General features: G+C 37.0%; 2 protein-coding genes across 3 annotated transcripts; both read right to left on the reverse strand.

Moving 5' to 3' along the window:
- Positions 1 to 316: 316 nt before the first annotated feature.
- Positions 317 to 13,946, reverse strand: mapk14a (mitogen-activated protein kinase 14a). Of its 2 annotated transcripts, none has more exons than XM_079384425.1 (12): positions 13,394 to 13,946; positions 11,009 to 11,138; positions 10,061 to 10,119; positions 7,475 to 7,586; positions 7,326 to 7,355; positions 6,741 to 6,788; positions 6,510 to 6,624; positions 4,799 to 4,870; positions 3,935 to 4,014; positions 2,310 to 2,388; positions 1,833 to 2,006; positions 317 to 1,239 (listed from the first exon to the last, which is right to left on the reverse strand). In XM_079384425.1, exons 1-12 carry the CDS (start codon positions 13,510 to 13,512, stop codon positions 1,172 to 1,174), a joined length of 1,086 nt encoding a protein of 361 aa, XP_079240551.1. In that variant the 5' UTR covers positions 13,513 to 13,946; the 3' UTR covers positions 317 to 1,171. The 2 variants fall into 2 exon arrangements, with proteins under 2 accessions (XP_079240551.1, XP_079240550.1); XM_079384424.1 differs by lacking the exon at positions 3,935 to 4,014 and adding an exon at positions 3,020 to 3,099 and having other exon boundaries at positions 13,394 to 13,925.
- A 157-nt stretch (positions 13,947 to 14,103) lies between these two features.
- bbof1a (basal body orientation factor 1a) lies at positions 14,104 to 18,750 on the reverse strand. Its single transcript, XM_079384426.1, has 12 exons — positions 18,624 to 18,750; positions 18,270 to 18,522; positions 18,119 to 18,184; positions 17,860 to 18,003; positions 17,678 to 17,758; positions 17,497 to 17,567; positions 17,214 to 17,358; positions 15,682 to 16,034; positions 15,429 to 15,569; positions 15,249 to 15,353; positions 14,686 to 14,754; positions 14,104 to 14,577 (listed from the first exon to the last, which is right to left on the reverse strand). The coding sequence occupies exons 1-12, from the start codon at positions 18,659 to 18,661 to the stop codon at positions 14,478 to 14,480; spliced, it is 1,566 nt and encodes a 521-aa protein (XP_079240552.1). The 5' UTR covers positions 18,662 to 18,750; the 3' UTR covers positions 14,104 to 14,477.
- Positions 18,751 to 18,794: the final 44 nt, after the last annotated feature.

Here is an 18,794-nt window from a genome sequence, read left to right on the forward strand (position 1 = left end):
TTATACATCAAAAGATGTGACAGAAGTAACGTTAGCCAGACGAGCGCATCTTAACACGAAAACAAAGCACAGGTAAGTTAAATCTACGGGACCAAATGCATCATGGTAGCCGTAGTTACAGCGGTTACTATAGTAAATTATGGCTTCGGTGGTAATTTGTTATAAGAGACTAAAGAAACTCTTGAAGGTGCGTTGGTCATAAAATCCATTTTAATACCTTTTTAAATGAAATCCAGACCTAGGGTGGAGAAGGTCAATAATGACCTCACTCTCTATTGTTCAACATAAAACAATTAAAACAAAGAAGCAGAAGTTTCTGAAAATTATCGGCGTTTATTTTCAGTATACAATGGTGTGTTTGATTCCATGTTTTCCATGTCAGGTGCCAAAGACAGTTGAAGATTTTTAGGTTCATAAATACCACCTCAACAGTATATAAATATTTTACTCTTATTTGAACATTCAATTAATAGCATTTTAAAAACAGCTACTGCAGGCAGAATCATATCGCATACAGTTCATAGTAGCAACCTCACAGACAGACAGACACACTTTCTCTCCCAAGGAAACACACAAACAATGTGAAAAAGATCAGAAATAAAACAGCTACAGATTCGAAAAGCTTTATGGAACGTATATTTACAAATTTCCTAAACATATCACCAATACCCAATGCAACAATTTGCATTCTTCATCCTAGCTCTATCAAAGAAGACTCCAATAAATCCCAACTTTATGAAAACATACATACTGTAATCTTTAAATACAATGCTCATTATTTGATTGGAAAAAAATATATTAACAAACTAAATTAACAATGTTTTCTGAACATTTTAAAAGTACTGCAAATGTGATGCATTGTACACAAAAAAATAACATTATAACAGCATAACAAAATACTAAGAAATTTCAGGTAGAGGTTACATTTACAAGTGGGCTTGCATGAAAAACAATTGTTGATAATATTACCATCAGAATCTTTTAAAGAGATTCAACGTGTAAAATAATGATTTTCTATGACATATATTCCTTCTGTTTGGCCCAGCAGACAACATAAAAAAAGAAAATAAACAGTCAAACATCCTACTGACTGGCTGATTACAATACTGCAAAATGACAGCATTACTGTAAAAGTAGTACAGTTGGCTTGATTGCCATCCAGAAGAGAAGGTCAAGATTCCATTTCATCTCCCTCAAAGACTGGCGGCTCAAAACTTATCATCTCTTCATATGTCTGACCTGAACAGGAACAGAAACAAACAATTAAGGTTGTGACTGCAACATACATTAAATCTAGATTATCCTAAATAATGGCTTTATCAAAACTGCCCGTTATTAACTGAAACATTATTAATTGAAAAAAAAAAGCTGAAAAAATATATAAATATTAGATTAAAAACAACTAAACAAATTAGAAATACTGACTATGCAACTAACTGAAATCATTTGTTGGAAGTTGAAGCACTAAAATTACTAACTCGATACTAATAAAAACTAAACCTGAACTAAAGCGAAAATTAAAATACCTAAATATTACTATTTTAAAACTAAAACAAAAATTACTAAAAATGACAAAAGCACAGCACAAAATGACTTAAGATAAAAAAATTAAAATAAAACAATTCAATTAGTCACAGAAATGGTTTATTCAGAAAATAGTAGTAAATAAATATAAATATAGTATAATAGTATAAAATAATTATCATAAAATAACACTGGTTCGGGGAGGGGGGGGGGGGGGTGTCTAACTCAATGCCTCAAGTGAATAGAACAGCTAAAATTGCTTAAAGCACTTGTAACTTTTTGGCATTTGGCAAAAACCCTTGACTCACGTTTCCACTCCTCAATATCAAGCTCTCGGCTCTCAAAGCTCTGGTCGAAAGGCTCTGCCTCGGGTTCATCATCCGGGTCATGGTACTGAGCAAAGTACGGATGAGCTAGAGCCTCCGCCGCCGTGATGCGCTTATCTGTGTCCAAAACCAGCATCTTTTCTAGAAGGTCCACAGCTAAAACAAAGAATTAAATATTTGATAAAAAAAAAAATACATTTTTTCTCTAAATATTTTACTGCCCTGTTTGTTTCATAAATAAGGTGTACACTTACACTAAATATACTAAAATAAACCAACACTGTATTTGCACATGCACAACCATTAAAAAGTATTTGTTTTGTTTTTTTTGTCTTCCGCAGGGATGCACTAAAATTGATTAAAAGTGACAATTACAATGTTTCAAACTTTGTTCATCAACTCTAAAAAATGTATCACTTTTTCCACAAAACTAATAAGCAGCAAAACTGCCACTTTTACCTTGTGGATTAGCCCCAATAAACACATCAGCAAAATTCCTCTTGGGCATCTGAGGAAGTGAGTTGATGTAAGTACGAGCCTGTGGAAAGAACCAGGTGAACCATGAGCAGTCAGAGGCAATGAAATAATGATGATTACTGTCATTATCAAAGTACCAGCTATTTTCATTTAAAGTTAATATTACAATTAAGAATCGAGCTTGTTGCAATTCTTGACTTGATCACCATGACAACTGCTTGTGTTTTGCACATTATTAACCCTGTGAATCATAACATTGTGGTGTTAGTATGCAGTGCCATTTGAATAATGCAGCAAACAAACAGCTTCAGAAGGCAGAGGGGCCGGTGCTGTGCTGTCGATGGTGATTTCAGCTCGCATAGATCAGTGAATAACTGCATGATGGCTCAGCGGCAAGCAGTGAGCAAAGGAGAAAGTGGAGAAGATAAAGGAACTTCTTTGGGTCGAATTGATTTCTACTATTACTTTTGCTTGTAATCTCCACATAAAATAATTTTTGAACCGGACTTGAAAATGTTCTAATGATTATTGTATTAGTTTGCTCTGTTCCCCTAATTTGATTGGCTGAGTGGGTTTTTAGTCCAACATCGCTATTTGTATCACTCAAGCTTGGAATTTCTAAAATGAAGTCTGCTAATTAAAGGGCATGATGAATATTCTGCAAACAAGGGGCTGGGCGACAGCGAGCTCACCTCGTGGCTAGGCATCCTGCTTATTAGAGAGGCAGGTGGAGTTCCTGTAAGTCGCATTATCTGTTGAAGCTGGTTTATATCTTTGAAGGCCTGGTCAAGGAGCTCACGGTCAACAAATTTATTGTAATGCAGATTTATCAAATGTTATCTAGACATTACATTGTGGTTCTCCACTGCTCTAGGGAGAAAGACATGATCATAGAAAGAGAGAGGAGAAATTGGCATGCAAATTGTGTTCATATACAGCAGAGAAGAATGTCATGCTTTAGAGATTTTGACAAGGATTAGAATCAGTTGAGAAATACATCAGCAGAGCTGGAAGACAAAACTCAGGCTTGTAAATGTCAGTTTAGAGGATTCAGTCCCAAACAGAACCTCAAATCAGTCTTACATCTAAAAGTGAAGCCAAAAGGTCAAAGTTTAGTTAGAGAACACTGGAGAAGCATACTTTTCAATTAGCAACAATCAACACACATTCCCTGTTGGAAAATCCACCTAACAGTGTTAACTGTATTTGATTTCTAGCTGTCCAAGCAGATCATTAGCTGCCCATCAAGCCACCATGTTTCAAAAACTAGCTTTTTCACTTTAAGATCTGGTAACTAGTCTTGTAGATGGTCAACCAATTTTGGGTCAGTATATGTATTTATTTACTTTTATTTGTTTAAGAAATTAGTATTTTATTCAGCAAGGATTCATTAAAATTCATAAAAAAATGGCAGTGAAGATATTTATAATAGTACAAAAAATATATTGCAAATAAATACTGTTCTTTTGAACATCCTATTCAAAGAATCCTCACCCAGCCTGGACCAGAAAAAAGCTATTACAGCTGCCAGATTCAAATGGATTTTTCCACTCAACACAGACAAGCGTTTTTAGCAAGTACACACTTCCTAAATATATCAAACTCACAGACTCCGATGAAATTTTCATTAACAGCTCAGGTCCTGGAGTTCCAACCAGAAGCATAATAAGCTTCAACTGATCGATGTCTAATAAAATGAGATGAAGGAAAACTAGTGTGGCTCAACAAGGAACAGGCCACAGAAACAAAGCATGAAACGCTTATTTTGGGTTCATGTGTACTTAAAGAACAGGAAAGCATAGACGCTTTGGACACATCTGTGGAAAGGAAAGCAAGCTGATAAAAATAGCACAGGTTGAATATTTTCAGCCTGCCCAGCAAAAGCAAGTCAGAAGACGCTGTACAGGTGTGCTCTGCCTGTGAGAGAGGAAAATATTTGGCAAGTATTTCTGTTCCATAGGTTGCGGAGCCAGATACATTTAGAGTGGCAGTCGTTCAAGATACAGTGTGTCAAATATGCAAAGCCAGGAGGGAAACACTCTGCAAGTGCTGAAACCTGAAAACATTTGTCATTGGCAATTAGAAGCGAGAGAGAGGCATGTCATTTCCTGCAGGGCAGCTTATTGCGTTCTCATAATGATGGATGATATATCCTTCCAATCACTGTTGCATCTTGGGGCGTAGCTTAAAGGTGGAGCTTAAGCGGTAAGGACAAAATTTCAGCTTAAGACAAGAGCTTCTGCCGTAGCACAAATGCACACTACAAGGACAGAGAAAGTGAAGAAGCTTAACAAATAAATTGTAAAGTGGTGTTAAAAAACATTTATCCATAACTTATATGCATTTAAACCAGCATGAGCAAATACGCACTTAAAAACACTAAATCACGCATTTTCTGGCTTGGGGCCATGGTGCAATTTACAGAGAGTGTTTTGCAGGTCAAAGAGGGGGAAATGAGAGGAAAAGGATACGATCTGTGCCAGGAAACAGAGTCCTGCCTGTCAACAGCTCAGCCATGATGCAGCCCACTGACCAAATGTCCACTGAAAAGAAATCAAGAAACAACATTAGTGGAGAGGCAGCAAGCACATGTTCCCTCTCTTGTGTCCTGACCCAGCTATCTTGTCACAGAGAGCTGTAAAAACAACATGGATTAACAGCCACAATCCTCAAAAGACATTTAGGCAAACTCATCAAGATTTGGCTGGTTAGCATGGGCTAGTCAGCTTGCTTGGTATTTGTCGTAACTACACTACCATTCAAGCATTTGGGGTCAGTAAAATTATTTTTGAGTGACAGTAAAAGAAATTTACATCGTTACAAAAAACTCTATTTCAAATAAATGCTGTTCTTTAAAATTTCTATTCCAAGAATCCTAAAAAAAAGTATTAAGCGGCATAACAGTTTTAAACATTGATATTATAGAAAAAGTATATCTTCAGCACCAAATCAGCATTTTAGAATGACTCCTGAATGATCATGTGACACTGGAGTCTGGAGTAATGGCTGTGGAAAATTCAGCATTTACAAAATGACATTTAAAATATATTAAAGGGGTGGTTGACTTTTTTTTCTAGGCTTGATTGTGTTTATGAGGTGCAGTCAAGCGTGTTCATGCTTCATTTTTAAAAAACGCATTATTTTTCACATAATTTACCTTTATTCTATTTAGTCTCTGTCCCTTCTCTGATAAACGCCCCAATAATTTCCTGGTTTTATGAAGCCCTTACCTCAGAAATGCGCGATGGGCTCAGATTGGTTAGCTGGTCCAGTGTGTTATGATTGGCTAAACCGCCTCTAGTGCGCATCTAAACGTCCCGCCCCTCGCCTCAGCGGCATGTGCTCAGGTTGTATTGTAAACAATGACGTTGTCAATATTGCTCATCAATTTGAGCCTGATTGAGACCCAGAGAATATTAGAGGATTGCGCAGAACCTGTGCAAGCACGGCTCTTAATGGTATGTTTTTTTTTTTTGTTTATTGTTGGTTCTTGGTTCATACTTTTAGATACGCTGTTATTTGTAAGTGCTACTGCTTCTGTTAGCTTTTAATATACGGTTTTGAACAATCTGAATATGAGAGAGAGAGAGAGAGAGAGAGAGAGAGAGAGAGAGAGAGAGAGAGATACACAAAGCGTGTGCGGAGCAGGGGGATGCGAGGAACAGTATTAAGAACCACTGCTTTAGAGCATATGATTTTAAAACTTGTGAATCCATTAGAATCGTTAGAAGACAGAATAGCGAATCATATATGAATAGATTTTTACGTGCACCCCTAGTTTTCTCTTCCTCTTCTCTAAAGCAGCACAACATTGCCTCGCCCCTTTCATTGCATGCTCCCGAGGGCGGGGTTTATCTGGGTTTGTGACGTAACGGACCCGGGAAGTAGCTCGTTGTAGTCCCTACGAGCCGTTTTTGAAGGCATTAAGCTGCCAGAATTTTAAGAGACGATATCTCCGTTTGCATTGAACTTTCAGCGCCGCAAATTTGCAGATATTGTTTATGCTCAAACAGCAACATTACACACCAACTAACGTTAAAAAAATGAAATCGCAATCAACCACCCCTTTAAAATAAAATTATATTTCTATAAGAGAGTTGTGCATAAAAGATCTACACCATCTTGTTCTAAAAAGCAATTGTAAAAGATTTGTATTGTATCAGATGTGGGTGCAGCTGTTACCTGTCATGTTGTAGTGCATCCAGTTAAGCATGATCTCTGGAGCACGGTACCACCTTGTGGCCACATAACCTGTCATCTCATCATCTGTGTGTCGAGCCAGACCAAAATCAAGGATCTGAGATACAAAAAAAGAGGGGAAAAACATACTGTTATTATTGTTTACAGGATGATTTGAGTAACCACATTACAAGCTAAAGTATAACAACTGTATTAAAAAAAATACAGACTCACCTTAAGTTCACAGTCTTCATTTACTGCCAGATTACTGGGTTTCAAGTCCTGGGAAACAATTAGTTAACAGTTTTTTTTATACCAGAACAACCAACTGTTTTAAAAGAATATTTGCAGCAATTTATGAATTAAATGTATAGATGTAACACTTTAACATTCCAATTTCCAGACACCAAACATTTCAATTTCAAGTTCATTAAAACAAATTAAAATGCCTACATTTTTTAAAAGCAATGCAAATACATAAACATGAATAGATTTTAAAACAATGTGTGCTGTAATGTTGTCAAAATCTTTCAGATAACCTATGTGACTAAATAAAAAATGAATCACAATTATATTCTGTGCTAATCGATAGTATGGCAACAATGCTGTCAACAGGCTTCAAGCTGAAAATAACACAGACTATTCCTTTATAGTCAGAACTCATTTCTAGCAATTTCTAGCTATAGTCTTTGCACAACAGCAGGCCCGAGCATGCAGCATGGTGATGCCAGGGAAAATTGGCTCCACGGGGCAACAAACAAGTTTTTAAGGGGGGAAAAGCCTGCAGGCCATTTCTTATATGCCCGAGTGAACACTTACCCTGTGAATTATGTCAGCCGAATGGATGTACTGTTAAAATTAAAAGAAAAATAGGGTTACGTGAGAGAATCAAATTCCAGATTAAGTCTTATTTACATCAGACTTAAGAGATTCCTGTTTGTTACAGGATTGAAAAAGTGCAGTTTCACCTTAAGCCCTCGCAGGATCTGGTAAATAAGGAACTGAACATGATCATCGGTCAGTTTCTGACACTTCACAATATTATTCAGGTCAGCACCCATTAGATGAGTCACCAGGTACCTGCCAAACAGAACACAGGAATGTTATTCTCCTGCCAACTGTTTAACCTGGTGTTGGGAGTGACAGCATAGACTGAAATGTAGGGAAAATTTAGTTCTGTTTTGATAAATCCAATAATCTTGTTTTGCTTGAAGGCTGACTGCGCTTCCAAAGTGAAGCAACAACTTAACACAAATTTTGGCCATGGGGGAACTTCTAACTACTATCAACATCAAGATATGCGACTGGATCAGTTTTCATGTAAATATCCCGAGGAAGCTGCTCGCACATATTGTAATGATTATTTTGGGACTGTGAGAGAGGAAACAGGAAACCACAGGGAGATATAAACTAGAACTGTGCTGATACAATCAATATCTCACAATACTGCTTTCCTTACAATACACTGATTAAATACTTTAGATACTTATGTAATATTTATTTATTTGGGCATTCTAAGAATGACTTTATAAATTAAATTACACGACCATTAAAAAACGTTTGGGGCCAGTAAGGTTGTTTCTTTAAATAAATGAATGCTTTTATTTATCAAGGATGCATCAAATTGAGCAAAAGTGATAGTAAAAATTTTCACATTGTTAAAAAAAGTTCTTATTATTTCTAAAGGATGACGTGACACTGGCGACTGGAGTAACAGCTGCTGAAAATTCAGTTCAGTTGCCATCACGGGAAAAAATTACATTTTAAAATGTTAATACAGAAAACCTGTTTTAAATTATAATAATATTTCACAACATTACTGTTTTTACTGTATTTTTTATTAAATAAATGCAGCCTTGGGAAGCATAACAGACTACTGCCAAAAAAAAAAAAGTTTTAAATGGTAGTGTACGTATAATAAATATATATTATTACTTAAGAAGGACTGTTATACTCAAGTAGTCACTTAAAGGTAGAACTGAAACAACAGATATGCAAGCGTTAATTTAAATGAGTAAGTCCTTTTATTTTGCCAATGTGCAACGGTATTGACCATTGAACATGGCTCACAGTATATTCAGGCACATTAACAATCAGATTCTAATTTCAATCTTCAATTTATCAAACAAACACTTCACGGTAACCAACAGTACTAAAGAGTCTAAATAAGCACTGACTCTTGGTGAGAGGGTGGAGCTACAGGTCAAACAGAGCCACTGTGGTACGACACACACAGCAGAGCTTAAAATAAGCCCTACTTAATCCCAGAAACACTCTCCACCCAACAGGCACACTCAGCATTAGAGATAATCAACAAATACATCCAACCCCCACAAAGATTTGGGGGGGCAGATTAGAGACAGTAAACAAACATACATCGCTTCTCCTTGCACAGACAAATAAAAAACTGAAGCAAAGTGCTGATGCCCTTCATCCATCACTGTGTGTCAGGTCTATTTTTGACAACAGAATCAATGTTAAGTCACAGCAGCATCTGGTTTTACAACCTGGCCATATCCTTAGCATTCCCCACCAACCCACGGCTGCTAGGCTGGAGCCAGGCAGCACAAAAAGCTCAGTCTCTGTGGAAACCCGAAGCTCCATAAAACCACGAGAAACATGCTTCTAGTCATGTAACAAATGGCACAAGATAAACAATGCAGTATTCGGTATGAGAAATTAGTGGTAAACACAAAGGGGTGTGTTAAACTATATTATTATTATATTATGGGATTATATTAAAGCTGAACTAAAGGACACAGCGCATCAAAACCAAATCGCTCTAATTATGATCAACACAGTTGTTTACACAGGAAGCATCAGATCACAGATTCAGCTGACAGACACAGAATTTCTATTTTTGATGTGCAGTAGCCACTTCATTTTGCCCACCTGTCTGCAATAAAATGATTTTCTGAATTAATTTACGCTATCCTTCAAAAGTTTTAGTAAGACTTTTCTTTCATGTTACTAAAAAAAGCTCACCAAAGATACATTTATTTGATCCAGTAAAACAGTATTATTTATTTGATATATTATAATATATTTGAAATATATTACCATTTAAAATAACTTCTATACTTTAAAACAAAATTTATTCCTGTGATGAAAAAGCTGAATTTTCAGTCATTACTCCAGTCTTCAGTGACACATTCTAAAATGCTGACCTGGCACTTAAGAAATATTTATTATTATTATTATTATTAAAATCAATGCTGAAAACAGCTGAGCTGCTGAACGTGTGAAAACCATGATGCTTTTTTTTCTGGATTCTATCAGGATTCTGAATAGACAATTCAAAAGAACACCTTTTATTTTAAACTATTTTTCTATAACAGTATAAATGTCTTTCCTGTCACTTTTAAATAATTTAAAGTGCCCTAGTTGAATAAAGGAATTAATTTCTTAACTATTTTACTGACCCCAAATGTTTGAGTGCACCATTTCCTCCAGTTTAATTAACACTTGCATGAGGTATAATCACATTCAAGAAAAAAAAATGAATCAAGTCCAGTGAAAAGATCTCTTAGGGAGGAAGTAATTGTCTGACTCACACATCATTAAACTCCTCCAGGCTGGTGGCAGGTGTAAAAACATCCAGCAGGCCGATCACCTGCAAGCACAAAGTGCAAAGAATACGAATCAGGATCATTTAGTACAGCATGTACAGTCTTGCATTAAGATTTCATTGCATAACCTGACCAGGAAAATCTAAAATTAAGCAGTTATAGAATTCCCTGTATAACCAAATTTCTAATAAGAAAAAGAGAGGAATTACTATGTTTTAATAACAGTTTGATTGTGACAAACAGAATAATGGCTAACTCTAATAGCAGAGGAGAGCTGCTCAGAATTTGCTGGCGTTTTCAAGGACACAGTGAGAAAAATGGTGCTCCAGGGCCCCTGGAGCAAACAATGGCTCAATGACAGGGCTTGATTTAAGGGTATAATAACCCACATTTCCAATTGCACATCACTGCTATTTTACAGTACACATCTTATTATTGACCTATTCTATATTACGATTTCAAACAAGACTTATTTACTGTCAATTATGTTGGGGACCCAATAGAAAGAGGACTTTCATGTTGTGCAGTAACTAGTTAACATTCTCTTAATTTAGAAATTCTAGTTTGTCAGTTCACTCATGGTCATTATGTTGCCCCATTGACCTTAATAAGGTTAGAAGCCATATAGAATTTTCTGTAAATGAAAACAAGTCTATGAGGGTTAGACTTTACAACGGCATGTGTGTTTTTTTTTTGTTTTGTTTTTTATTAAATATGCCACTACCCTGACTAGCTCAGTCTTCCTAATTAAGACATGAATGGAAGTCTGCAATTTATTTTCTTTTGTGGAAGAGAGAAAAACAGGTTTGGGTGAGTAAATAATGACAGAATTTTAAATATTTGGATGAACTAAGCCTTTAATCGTTGGGATTATCATACACCACTGTGCATATTAGTCTCGTCAGTTTGATAATACCTGCGATCCAAACTCACATTCTCATGCTTCATATGCTTGAGTAGCCGCAATTCCCTGTAGGTCCGTTTGGCATGGATGATGGACTGAAACGGCCTTGACAGCTTCTTCACGGCAACCTTCAATCCTGTCTTTTCATCATATGCAGAGCTGAAACACATGATTCAAACATGCCCTCACTTTGTTGCACAACTGAAACTCCAACATGCTACAACAGGACCAATGTTAAAGACAGCTGGAAGTAGGAGTCAGCATATGAAAGGCACAGAATTAACTTGCTATACATTTCAGACTGAAACAAAAACCAGATTTTCACTTCCTCATGGAAATAACCACCAAGGCTTACAGAAGGAACTAAACAGTGAAACATACCTAGCGCAACCAATCAGAAACTACCTTTTCAAGGACAAATTGTTAAATAATTTGTCACACATTGACCACCACAACAATGAAGTAGTCTTAACTGCAAGGGCCATGAAACAACCTTTCAAGAACCACAGGATAGTTGTTTTACATGTATAAATTGACAGAGAACTAACAGATCTTATCAAAGAAAATCTCAGTGCTTCTCTTTTTTCAAACCACTGCATAAGCTGAGAGATGAGCCGGGCACTTCAAACCCAGTGCAATCTGTTCAACAGATATTCAATTACACAGACACAATAAGGGGGCCCATGAAATATAATCTAGATAGCACGGTTGCCTAGCATTGCAACTTCTAACAGTCACTTTGGTGCATAAACAACCTGTCTGCCCTGAGTAGGAGTAATTTAGAAAATGAGCCTGGCCTTCAAACACCTGTCTGTTTAATATCACAGAGACCTTTCTGAAAATCATTTGCAAACATTAAAGACTGAGGTAACACTTGTTTTGAGTTTAAGGAAGAAACCAAAGAAGTCTCTCGATGTGCACAAACATGACTGGTTAAAAAAAAGGGTCACATCTCAGAAAAATATTGTGTCGTGACAAGTGTGTTTGCTAATCACAATAAAGAAGCTGAAATGTGCAATTTTTACAATGTAAAAATGCTTCCTCTTTAATACACAGCAACAATTTGTAGAGTGTTTCCCTAAAAAACAGTATGTCGCTTTTCGAAACATCAGAGTGCATCTTTGAGCATCTGCCGCCACAGTGGTGGTAAATTTGGGAAACGGTCATTTTTCCAATTCTGTTTGGTGGCACTAGTGCTGCAAATATAAAGCTTAAAAGTTTAAAGTTGCAGGAATTTTTGTTTATGTATATAGTTCACTCTTTTTTCATTTCAATAATAACAGTAGTTTTGCACTTTATAACCAAAGGCCAATCTGTTTATGTATCTTTTGTTTAGTCTTTAATTCTTTGTTATCTTAAGTGCTGACTGAAAGTGCTATATAACAAAGGTAACTTATTGCATGAGACTAGTCATGTGATGTAAACATCATGAGGGAGCGACCCGCTCCACATAGAATAAAAAAGCTTTTTCATACTGTTAAGTCTGGAGTCTACACCGCATTTGAGTGTGAATATATTTTTAATGATTTTTCTCAAACGAGTGGTTCATTTATTTACCTGCAATGTTTTGTTAATAAGCAACAAATTACTGAGTTCAGAAAACAAGCACAAAACCACCGACAAACTTCCTCATCGCAGCTAAACAAACCAAACGAGCAGTCCAGAGGAATTAATCACGAGATTAAAACAATAACAAGACAAACACAGTGCTTCACCTCATCCGGGGTGTTACTACAAGCAAATGAGAAAATTAAGTGCTATGACAACAGTCTTGAAATTGCACGCAGCTCTGACTCACTGGCTGTGTTTCAAAACCTATCGAGTTACCCACAAAGACAGCAATTTAGCGTCTCACAAGCGCACTAAGGTGCCCAAAACGGCTGCTCCCTTGTTTCTGGAGACACAGTCATGATGCATCATCTGTGGGGTGACCTCATTCAGGACAGACCCCACCAGATGTCCGCATTAAGACCACACTACACCACTAAGTAGGGCGAATAAAGAAACGTGTGGTTCTCTATCATCAACAAGCATCGCAGTTTACAAGAAAAACAACTTTGCAGCGCACCGCGTTCATATCTTCGACAATTTTAACGCGTGCATCACGTTGCTCATCCACCTCAAAAGGTTTATCACTTTGCAACTGAAGTGGCATGCGTGCATGCACGCGAGGTGGCATTTGCAACATACGTGACTTTAAATGTTTATAAAGCATAAATCACACACGTAAAAAACACTTTGCAACACGACAAGCACGTTTAACCCGCTTTTTGTAACTAGCAATACCTCTTGCATAACAAACTACGGACTTTGGTCTTATTAGCAAGTTTGCTAACGCAGTGCAATGCTGTACGGGCCCGTAAGAATGAATGGGACACATCGTTCCGCCATCGAAACAACAGCTAAATATTTACCAAACAGATCCGTATGCACCAGAGCCGACGGGAGACAAGTTCTGATATCGCACAGGGACCTCCCATATCGTCTTGTTGACCTCCTGTCGATAGAAAGTGGGTCTTTCTTTCTGCGACATGCCTGCAGAACGAGCGCCCGAGGCGAGTTGAGAGACTTCTGCTTTCCCTAGCTTTCCTGCCTGTGATTCAAGGCGGTCGAGTCTTCTTGCAACAATCAAAAATGGAAAGTAAATGTCCGATAAAGTCGACCGTGCACGCGGATACTCAAGAGCGAACCACCTCGGAGTGTCTAATTCATGCCAGCGGCTCTAAATATTCTTGGAATGTGAGTGTTGAGAAGTTGCTCGGTTCCGGGTCGCGGTGATCTCGAGCACTAATTTATCCCGTCTGCGTCTCACCCTGCTGCTACAAATGAAAGTCACAGTGTAAAAAAAAAAAGCAAAGTGAGTTCCCAAGCGCGCCCCCTGCAACACATTTACACGTACACAGGAGGATTTAACAAGGCAACACACAGAGGTTGTTGATGTACTACAACATTTTACGCAAAGTCTCTAAATTTATACCACACTAAAACGCTTTAGGTGGTTTGAACTTTACAATGCTTAATAACAGCAGAGAACATACCGCTGTACATAATGGGAGATGGTGTAAAACTCTCCAAGATATTTTTACATTTGTTTTTAATGGAATAATAATAATGTTTATAGTTATAATATTATAATCATTTATAGTTTTATTTTACATTAAAACATACCATTTCTGTATACAAAAAACATCCACTCAATATCACTTTATAAGAACAAAGAAAAATAAGATTTTTTTATATAGCATCATGATTGCAAACAACAATATAGTTACAGAATGCAGTAATGAGCAGAGAAAGAAAATCATAAATTAACATTGCAGACTGAACCTAACAGAACAATAGCTAAATAAATCAAATGATGGAGAAGGAAGTGGAAGATTTTTGTCTGAAGATGGATGAAATATATTTTGAAGATTTTACTACAGGGAATTACAGTCTTGTTCTATACATTTTTTAAATCAAATATTTGACTGTAACGCAATATGAAAAGTTTTACAGTCAGGTGCTCTTAAGGGCTGGTAGAACACAGGAGTCAGAGGTCATATTGGGCCTTGGCATCTGGGTTATAAAGGTCAGGCTACGTTTTTCTTCAGTAAATCTGTGAATGAAAAATGGTTTGACTTAGCACGTATAAGACCACAAAACAGCATTATAATTATTCTTGTAAAAGAACATCCTAAGCGTTTTCCATCACAGTGGGCCTTACCCTGCGTGACTGCTAACCTGGATCTTCTCAGAGGAAGATGTTGATATAGCTGGAAGATGGGTTGGTTTCCTGTCAGGGAGTAAAGAAAAACAAGAAAAAAACAAAACAAAATACATTTAATTGTAGAGATGAAGTGGGCACGATGCAGTTGTCTGTCACTACAGATAAAAGGACACTTTCACACAAGGATGACACAATGAATAAGCAGTTGGGACCCTGAACTGCCTTAAGGAATTTGTGAAATGTAATCCATGCCTAAGCGAATCTAAATCTGAATTCTGGATGCCGTTTCTTTGAGTGACGGCATGGCAGTGCTAAAAACAAATGTTGCAGTATTGTTGTTGTTTAATTTGATTTTATTTGGTACTGTCATTTCAACCAAATGTCTTATAAAACAATATTTTGGTTAACAACAATAACATTCAAAATAAATACTGCATTCCAACCATTAGTCTACATTAAAAAAAAAAAAATAAACTAATCAAGAATTTTGCATTGCAACTTATTTAGTTTTCTGAAAATAACATATGTAATAGCTACAATACAAATATAAACTTATTTACCTAGTTTTTTGCCCATTCAATTTAGCAAAAAGCAGATTGAGTAGTCTCTCTTTCTGCTCCCATGTTAGATCAGAAATATCCACACTGGAGCTTTTCAAGTTGCTCCTAAAATGACACCAGACCTTGATTAGTGATGCACGTTAAGAGCAATTAGTAATTCTGTGCTAAAAGCTCTCACACCATTTGTCAGCTTCTTCCAGGTCAGTCTGAACATCATTGGTGCTGTGAGGGGCATTAGAGAAGGTCCGTATACGAGGATACTCCAACCTTCCAACCCGAGCCTCATTCATTCTCCAGCGATAGGCCTTCAGAGCCTCCTGTCTACATACAAGATTATCTTCAAATGTGTGAAGCACTCCCAAATTAATCTTCAAAATCCCCTATTAAAGGACATTTCACAGAGCAGTGTTTAGTTTTCATAACTTAAACAAACCTGTAGAGATGTTGCTGTGTTCTTATTTCCTTCCTCACATAGTCAAGAGCTTCATGAAAGAAGAGCTCAAGTTCTTTGCGCTGCTCAATGATGCTTTGAGCCCGCCGTTTCACTTGGCCCAGCTCCTTCTCGCGGGCAGCTAGAAGCATTTCCAACCTCTCAAGGTCTACGCTGTTGGCCTGCATACTGACCATGGCACACCGCTCCACCTCTTCTCTCTCCTGCTCAAACTCCCCAGACATGATGCCCAGAGCTTGCTCAAGTGTGACCAATTTAGCCCTCAGCTCAGAGATCTCATTCTGCTGGGACCTCAGCTGGGAATCACCTTCTTTTCTCATCAGTTCATTTGTCTCCTGCAGAATTTGAGAGTCAGTCTGGACAGATGCAATGTGCTGAACACAATGGCAAACGTGAGCATCTCTGAATGCCAGCCCTCTATAAAAACTCCTGTATCATATTTGATGCACGAATTTAAGTTAAAAAGTGAGTATCAAATTATACATCAGGATTTTGTGGAACGTTTATCTGTACTTCTTTCAGTCATAATTCTATTTCATTATATGTTTTGCCTCCACAATAATAACTACAGAACCTAGGCATTTAAATATAATTTTACTAAGAAATATTATTGAGATAAACAGAGTGACAACTGATATTTACAGTGGGGGGAAAAATTATTTGATCCCCTGCTGATTTTGTGCGTTTGCCCACTGACAAAGAAATGATCAGTCTATAATTTTAATGGTAGGTTTATTTGAACAGTGAGAGACAGAATAACAACAAAAAAAAAAACAGAAAAACTCATTTCAAAAAAGTTATGAATTGATTTGCATTTTAATTAGTGAAATAAGTATTTGACCCCTTGGCAAAACATGACACTTGGTGGCAAAACCCTTGTTGGCAATCACAGAGATCAGACGTTTCTTGTAGTTATAGTTTCTTGATGTTCCTTTAAGATAGTGCTCCTGATCTCAGCTCCTTACCTGTATAAAAGACACATTGGGAGCCAGAAATCTTGCTGATTGATAGGGGGATCAAATATTTATTTGACTCATTAAAATGCAAATCAATTTATAACTTTTTTGAAATTCGTTTTTCTGGATTATTTCTTAAAGAATTATGGGCAAACGTACAAAATCAGCAGGGGATCAACATTTTTTTCCCCACTGTATATGCATTTTATATAAGTAGTCTATAGAATATTGTTAAAAAGATCTCATTGATTTACATTACAAGCTATTAGAATTTCAAAATCATACTTTTGTTCATATAAATAATATCTTCACCCAAATGCATATTTTGTGCAGATCGGGCCTCTTAATAAAGCTGCTGTGTTTTTTTCCTTCTCGAGTGTGAATAAAATGTTCAGTAAACTGTTCCATTTCTAAAAATTAGATTTACCAGAATTTTTTTTCAAATGTCAGGTTTTACAAGGCTAAATTGTACTTCGATTTCATTAAGCTTACGCTTTAATTAAATACTCTACAGAGAAACTGTCTCTTAAAATTCCCTTAGTCTGTTAGTGGTAGCACCTTTAAGAGAGCAAGAGAATCATTCTTCTCTGTCAAGGTTAAATTTGTCCTCTTCAGTTCCTCAGCCTCTTTCACGTAATAATTCAGTGCCTCATTCAACCGTACATTCTCCTTGAACACAGTATGTGACGCTGTACCGAGCTGCCTGTTGGGAGCAAAAACTGAAGATTCAACTCATATTAAACACCAATGATACACATACAAAAGTTATATATGCAGTCTTTAACCATAATGATGGAAATGAGTAATGAATTCAATAATAGAATTGAAAGCAGCTGCTCACGCAATAGCTTCATGATGTGCTTGCTCTGCAAGCTGAGTGATCTTTTGCTCCGCTTCCTTCTCAAGGTGAATCTATATAAAAGAAGATATCGCTGACTATTCTAGCGTGTATTTTAATGGCACACCATTATGTCTTTCATATAAATGGATGCATAATATATTTGGCATCTGGGTTTTCTCACTCGTGCTGTGTAGAACTTGTACTCTGTTCTCGACAGACTCTCTTGGTGTCCACGGTCAGCAATATACATTTTTTCTCTCATCTAGAAGCACAAGAAATACATTATATGTTCAATTTCTGGAGTTTTGATGCATCTACATTGCTTACTACATTAAATAGTTATTTGAAATGACTGTGCAGTACACTGATCAGGTCTTCTTCCAGATTGGCCTTTATTTTGCGAAAATGCTTAATGGTTTTGAGCTCGCCCTGCATCCTCTGAAAGTCACTTGACCTCTGCTTAAACCTCTGGTCTAAAGCATCTATCTTCTGCATGTATTCAGCCACCTGCAACAGCCAGTCAGTTGAAACGAATGAGGAGTCAAATTCAAGTCTTGCATGATAACAGCTTGACACAACGCTAATTCATTTGGAAAATAACTCAGATTCAATCAGTGCTTACCAGAAGGTCTTTCTCTTGTAAAGCCTTCGCTTTTTCTCTTTTTAGTTGCTCTTCTAATGCAGCAATCTTATAGGAGACAAATTATGAACAGCACAGGTGGATAAACTGAAATGTTTATGATAGAGATGTAAAATGACAAAAGCAGACTAACCGCTGCTGTCTTTTCACGGTCTGTTCTCTTCAGAAAAGCAATAACATCGTTCGTGTCTTTCTCGGCTCTATATTGCTGGTTCGCGAGCTCCTCGTTGGCTTTAGCGAGCGCTTGAGTAGCTTCGCGATACTCGACACGCGAAATTTCAGTGATATTAAACTTCGCCTCCCATAAATCAGCGTTTGATTTGAACTTTTCGATCTCTGACTCCTTGTCGGCTTTAGACTCATGCTTGCCTTCTTTCTTACCTTTTCTGTAAAAACGTGGAGTGTAAAGACAATTAGAGAGAGCAAGTACCTCAAATACTTACTGTATAAATCAAACCTAAAAGTAGGCTACATCTTTCATCCTTACCCCTTTCCCTTGCCCCTTTTTCCTTTCTTTTTCGGCATGTTTCGGTGTTTCAAACAACTAACTAGCAATCAGATGATTTTGGAGCTACTCTGGCTCATGGTTTCATTCTGTTTACATTTGTTACTATGGAGACGGTCACTGTCTGAGCTGTCACTACGTTGAACAAACTGA

Source organism: Barbus barbus, assembly GCF_936440315.1.
Source record: "Barbus barbus genome assembly, chromosome: 29".
NCBI lineage: Eukaryota > Metazoa > Chordata > Actinopteri > Cypriniformes > Cyprinidae > Barbus > Barbus barbus.

Bases quoted from the DNA above. Each gene is read 5' to 3' on its own strand.
- bbof1a (XM_079384426.1), bottom strand. From the start codon at position 18,661: ATGCCGAAAAAGAAAGGAAAAAGGGGCAAGGGAAAGGG. The intron at 17,759-17,859 runs GTACTGCACAGT...TTGTGCTTCTAG, and splicing joins TGGAAGAAGACCTGATCAGT to ATGAGAGAAAAAATGTATAT. The intron at 17,568-17,677 runs GTGAGAAAACCC...TCTTTTATATAG, and splicing joins ACAAGTTCTACACAGCACGA to ATTCACCTTGAGAAGGAAGC.
- mapk14a (XM_079384425.1), bottom strand. From the start codon at position 13,512: ATGTCGCAGAAAGAAAGACCCACTTTCTATCGACAGGAGGTCAACAAG. The intron at 11,139-13,393 runs GTAAATATTTAG...CATGTGTTTCAG, and splicing joins GGTGCATACGGATCTGTTTG to CTCTGCATATGATGAAAAGA. The intron at 2,007-2,309 runs GTAAAAGTGGCA...TCTTTGTTTTAG, and splicing joins TATTGGGGCTAATCCACAAG to CTGTGGACCTTCTAGAAAAG.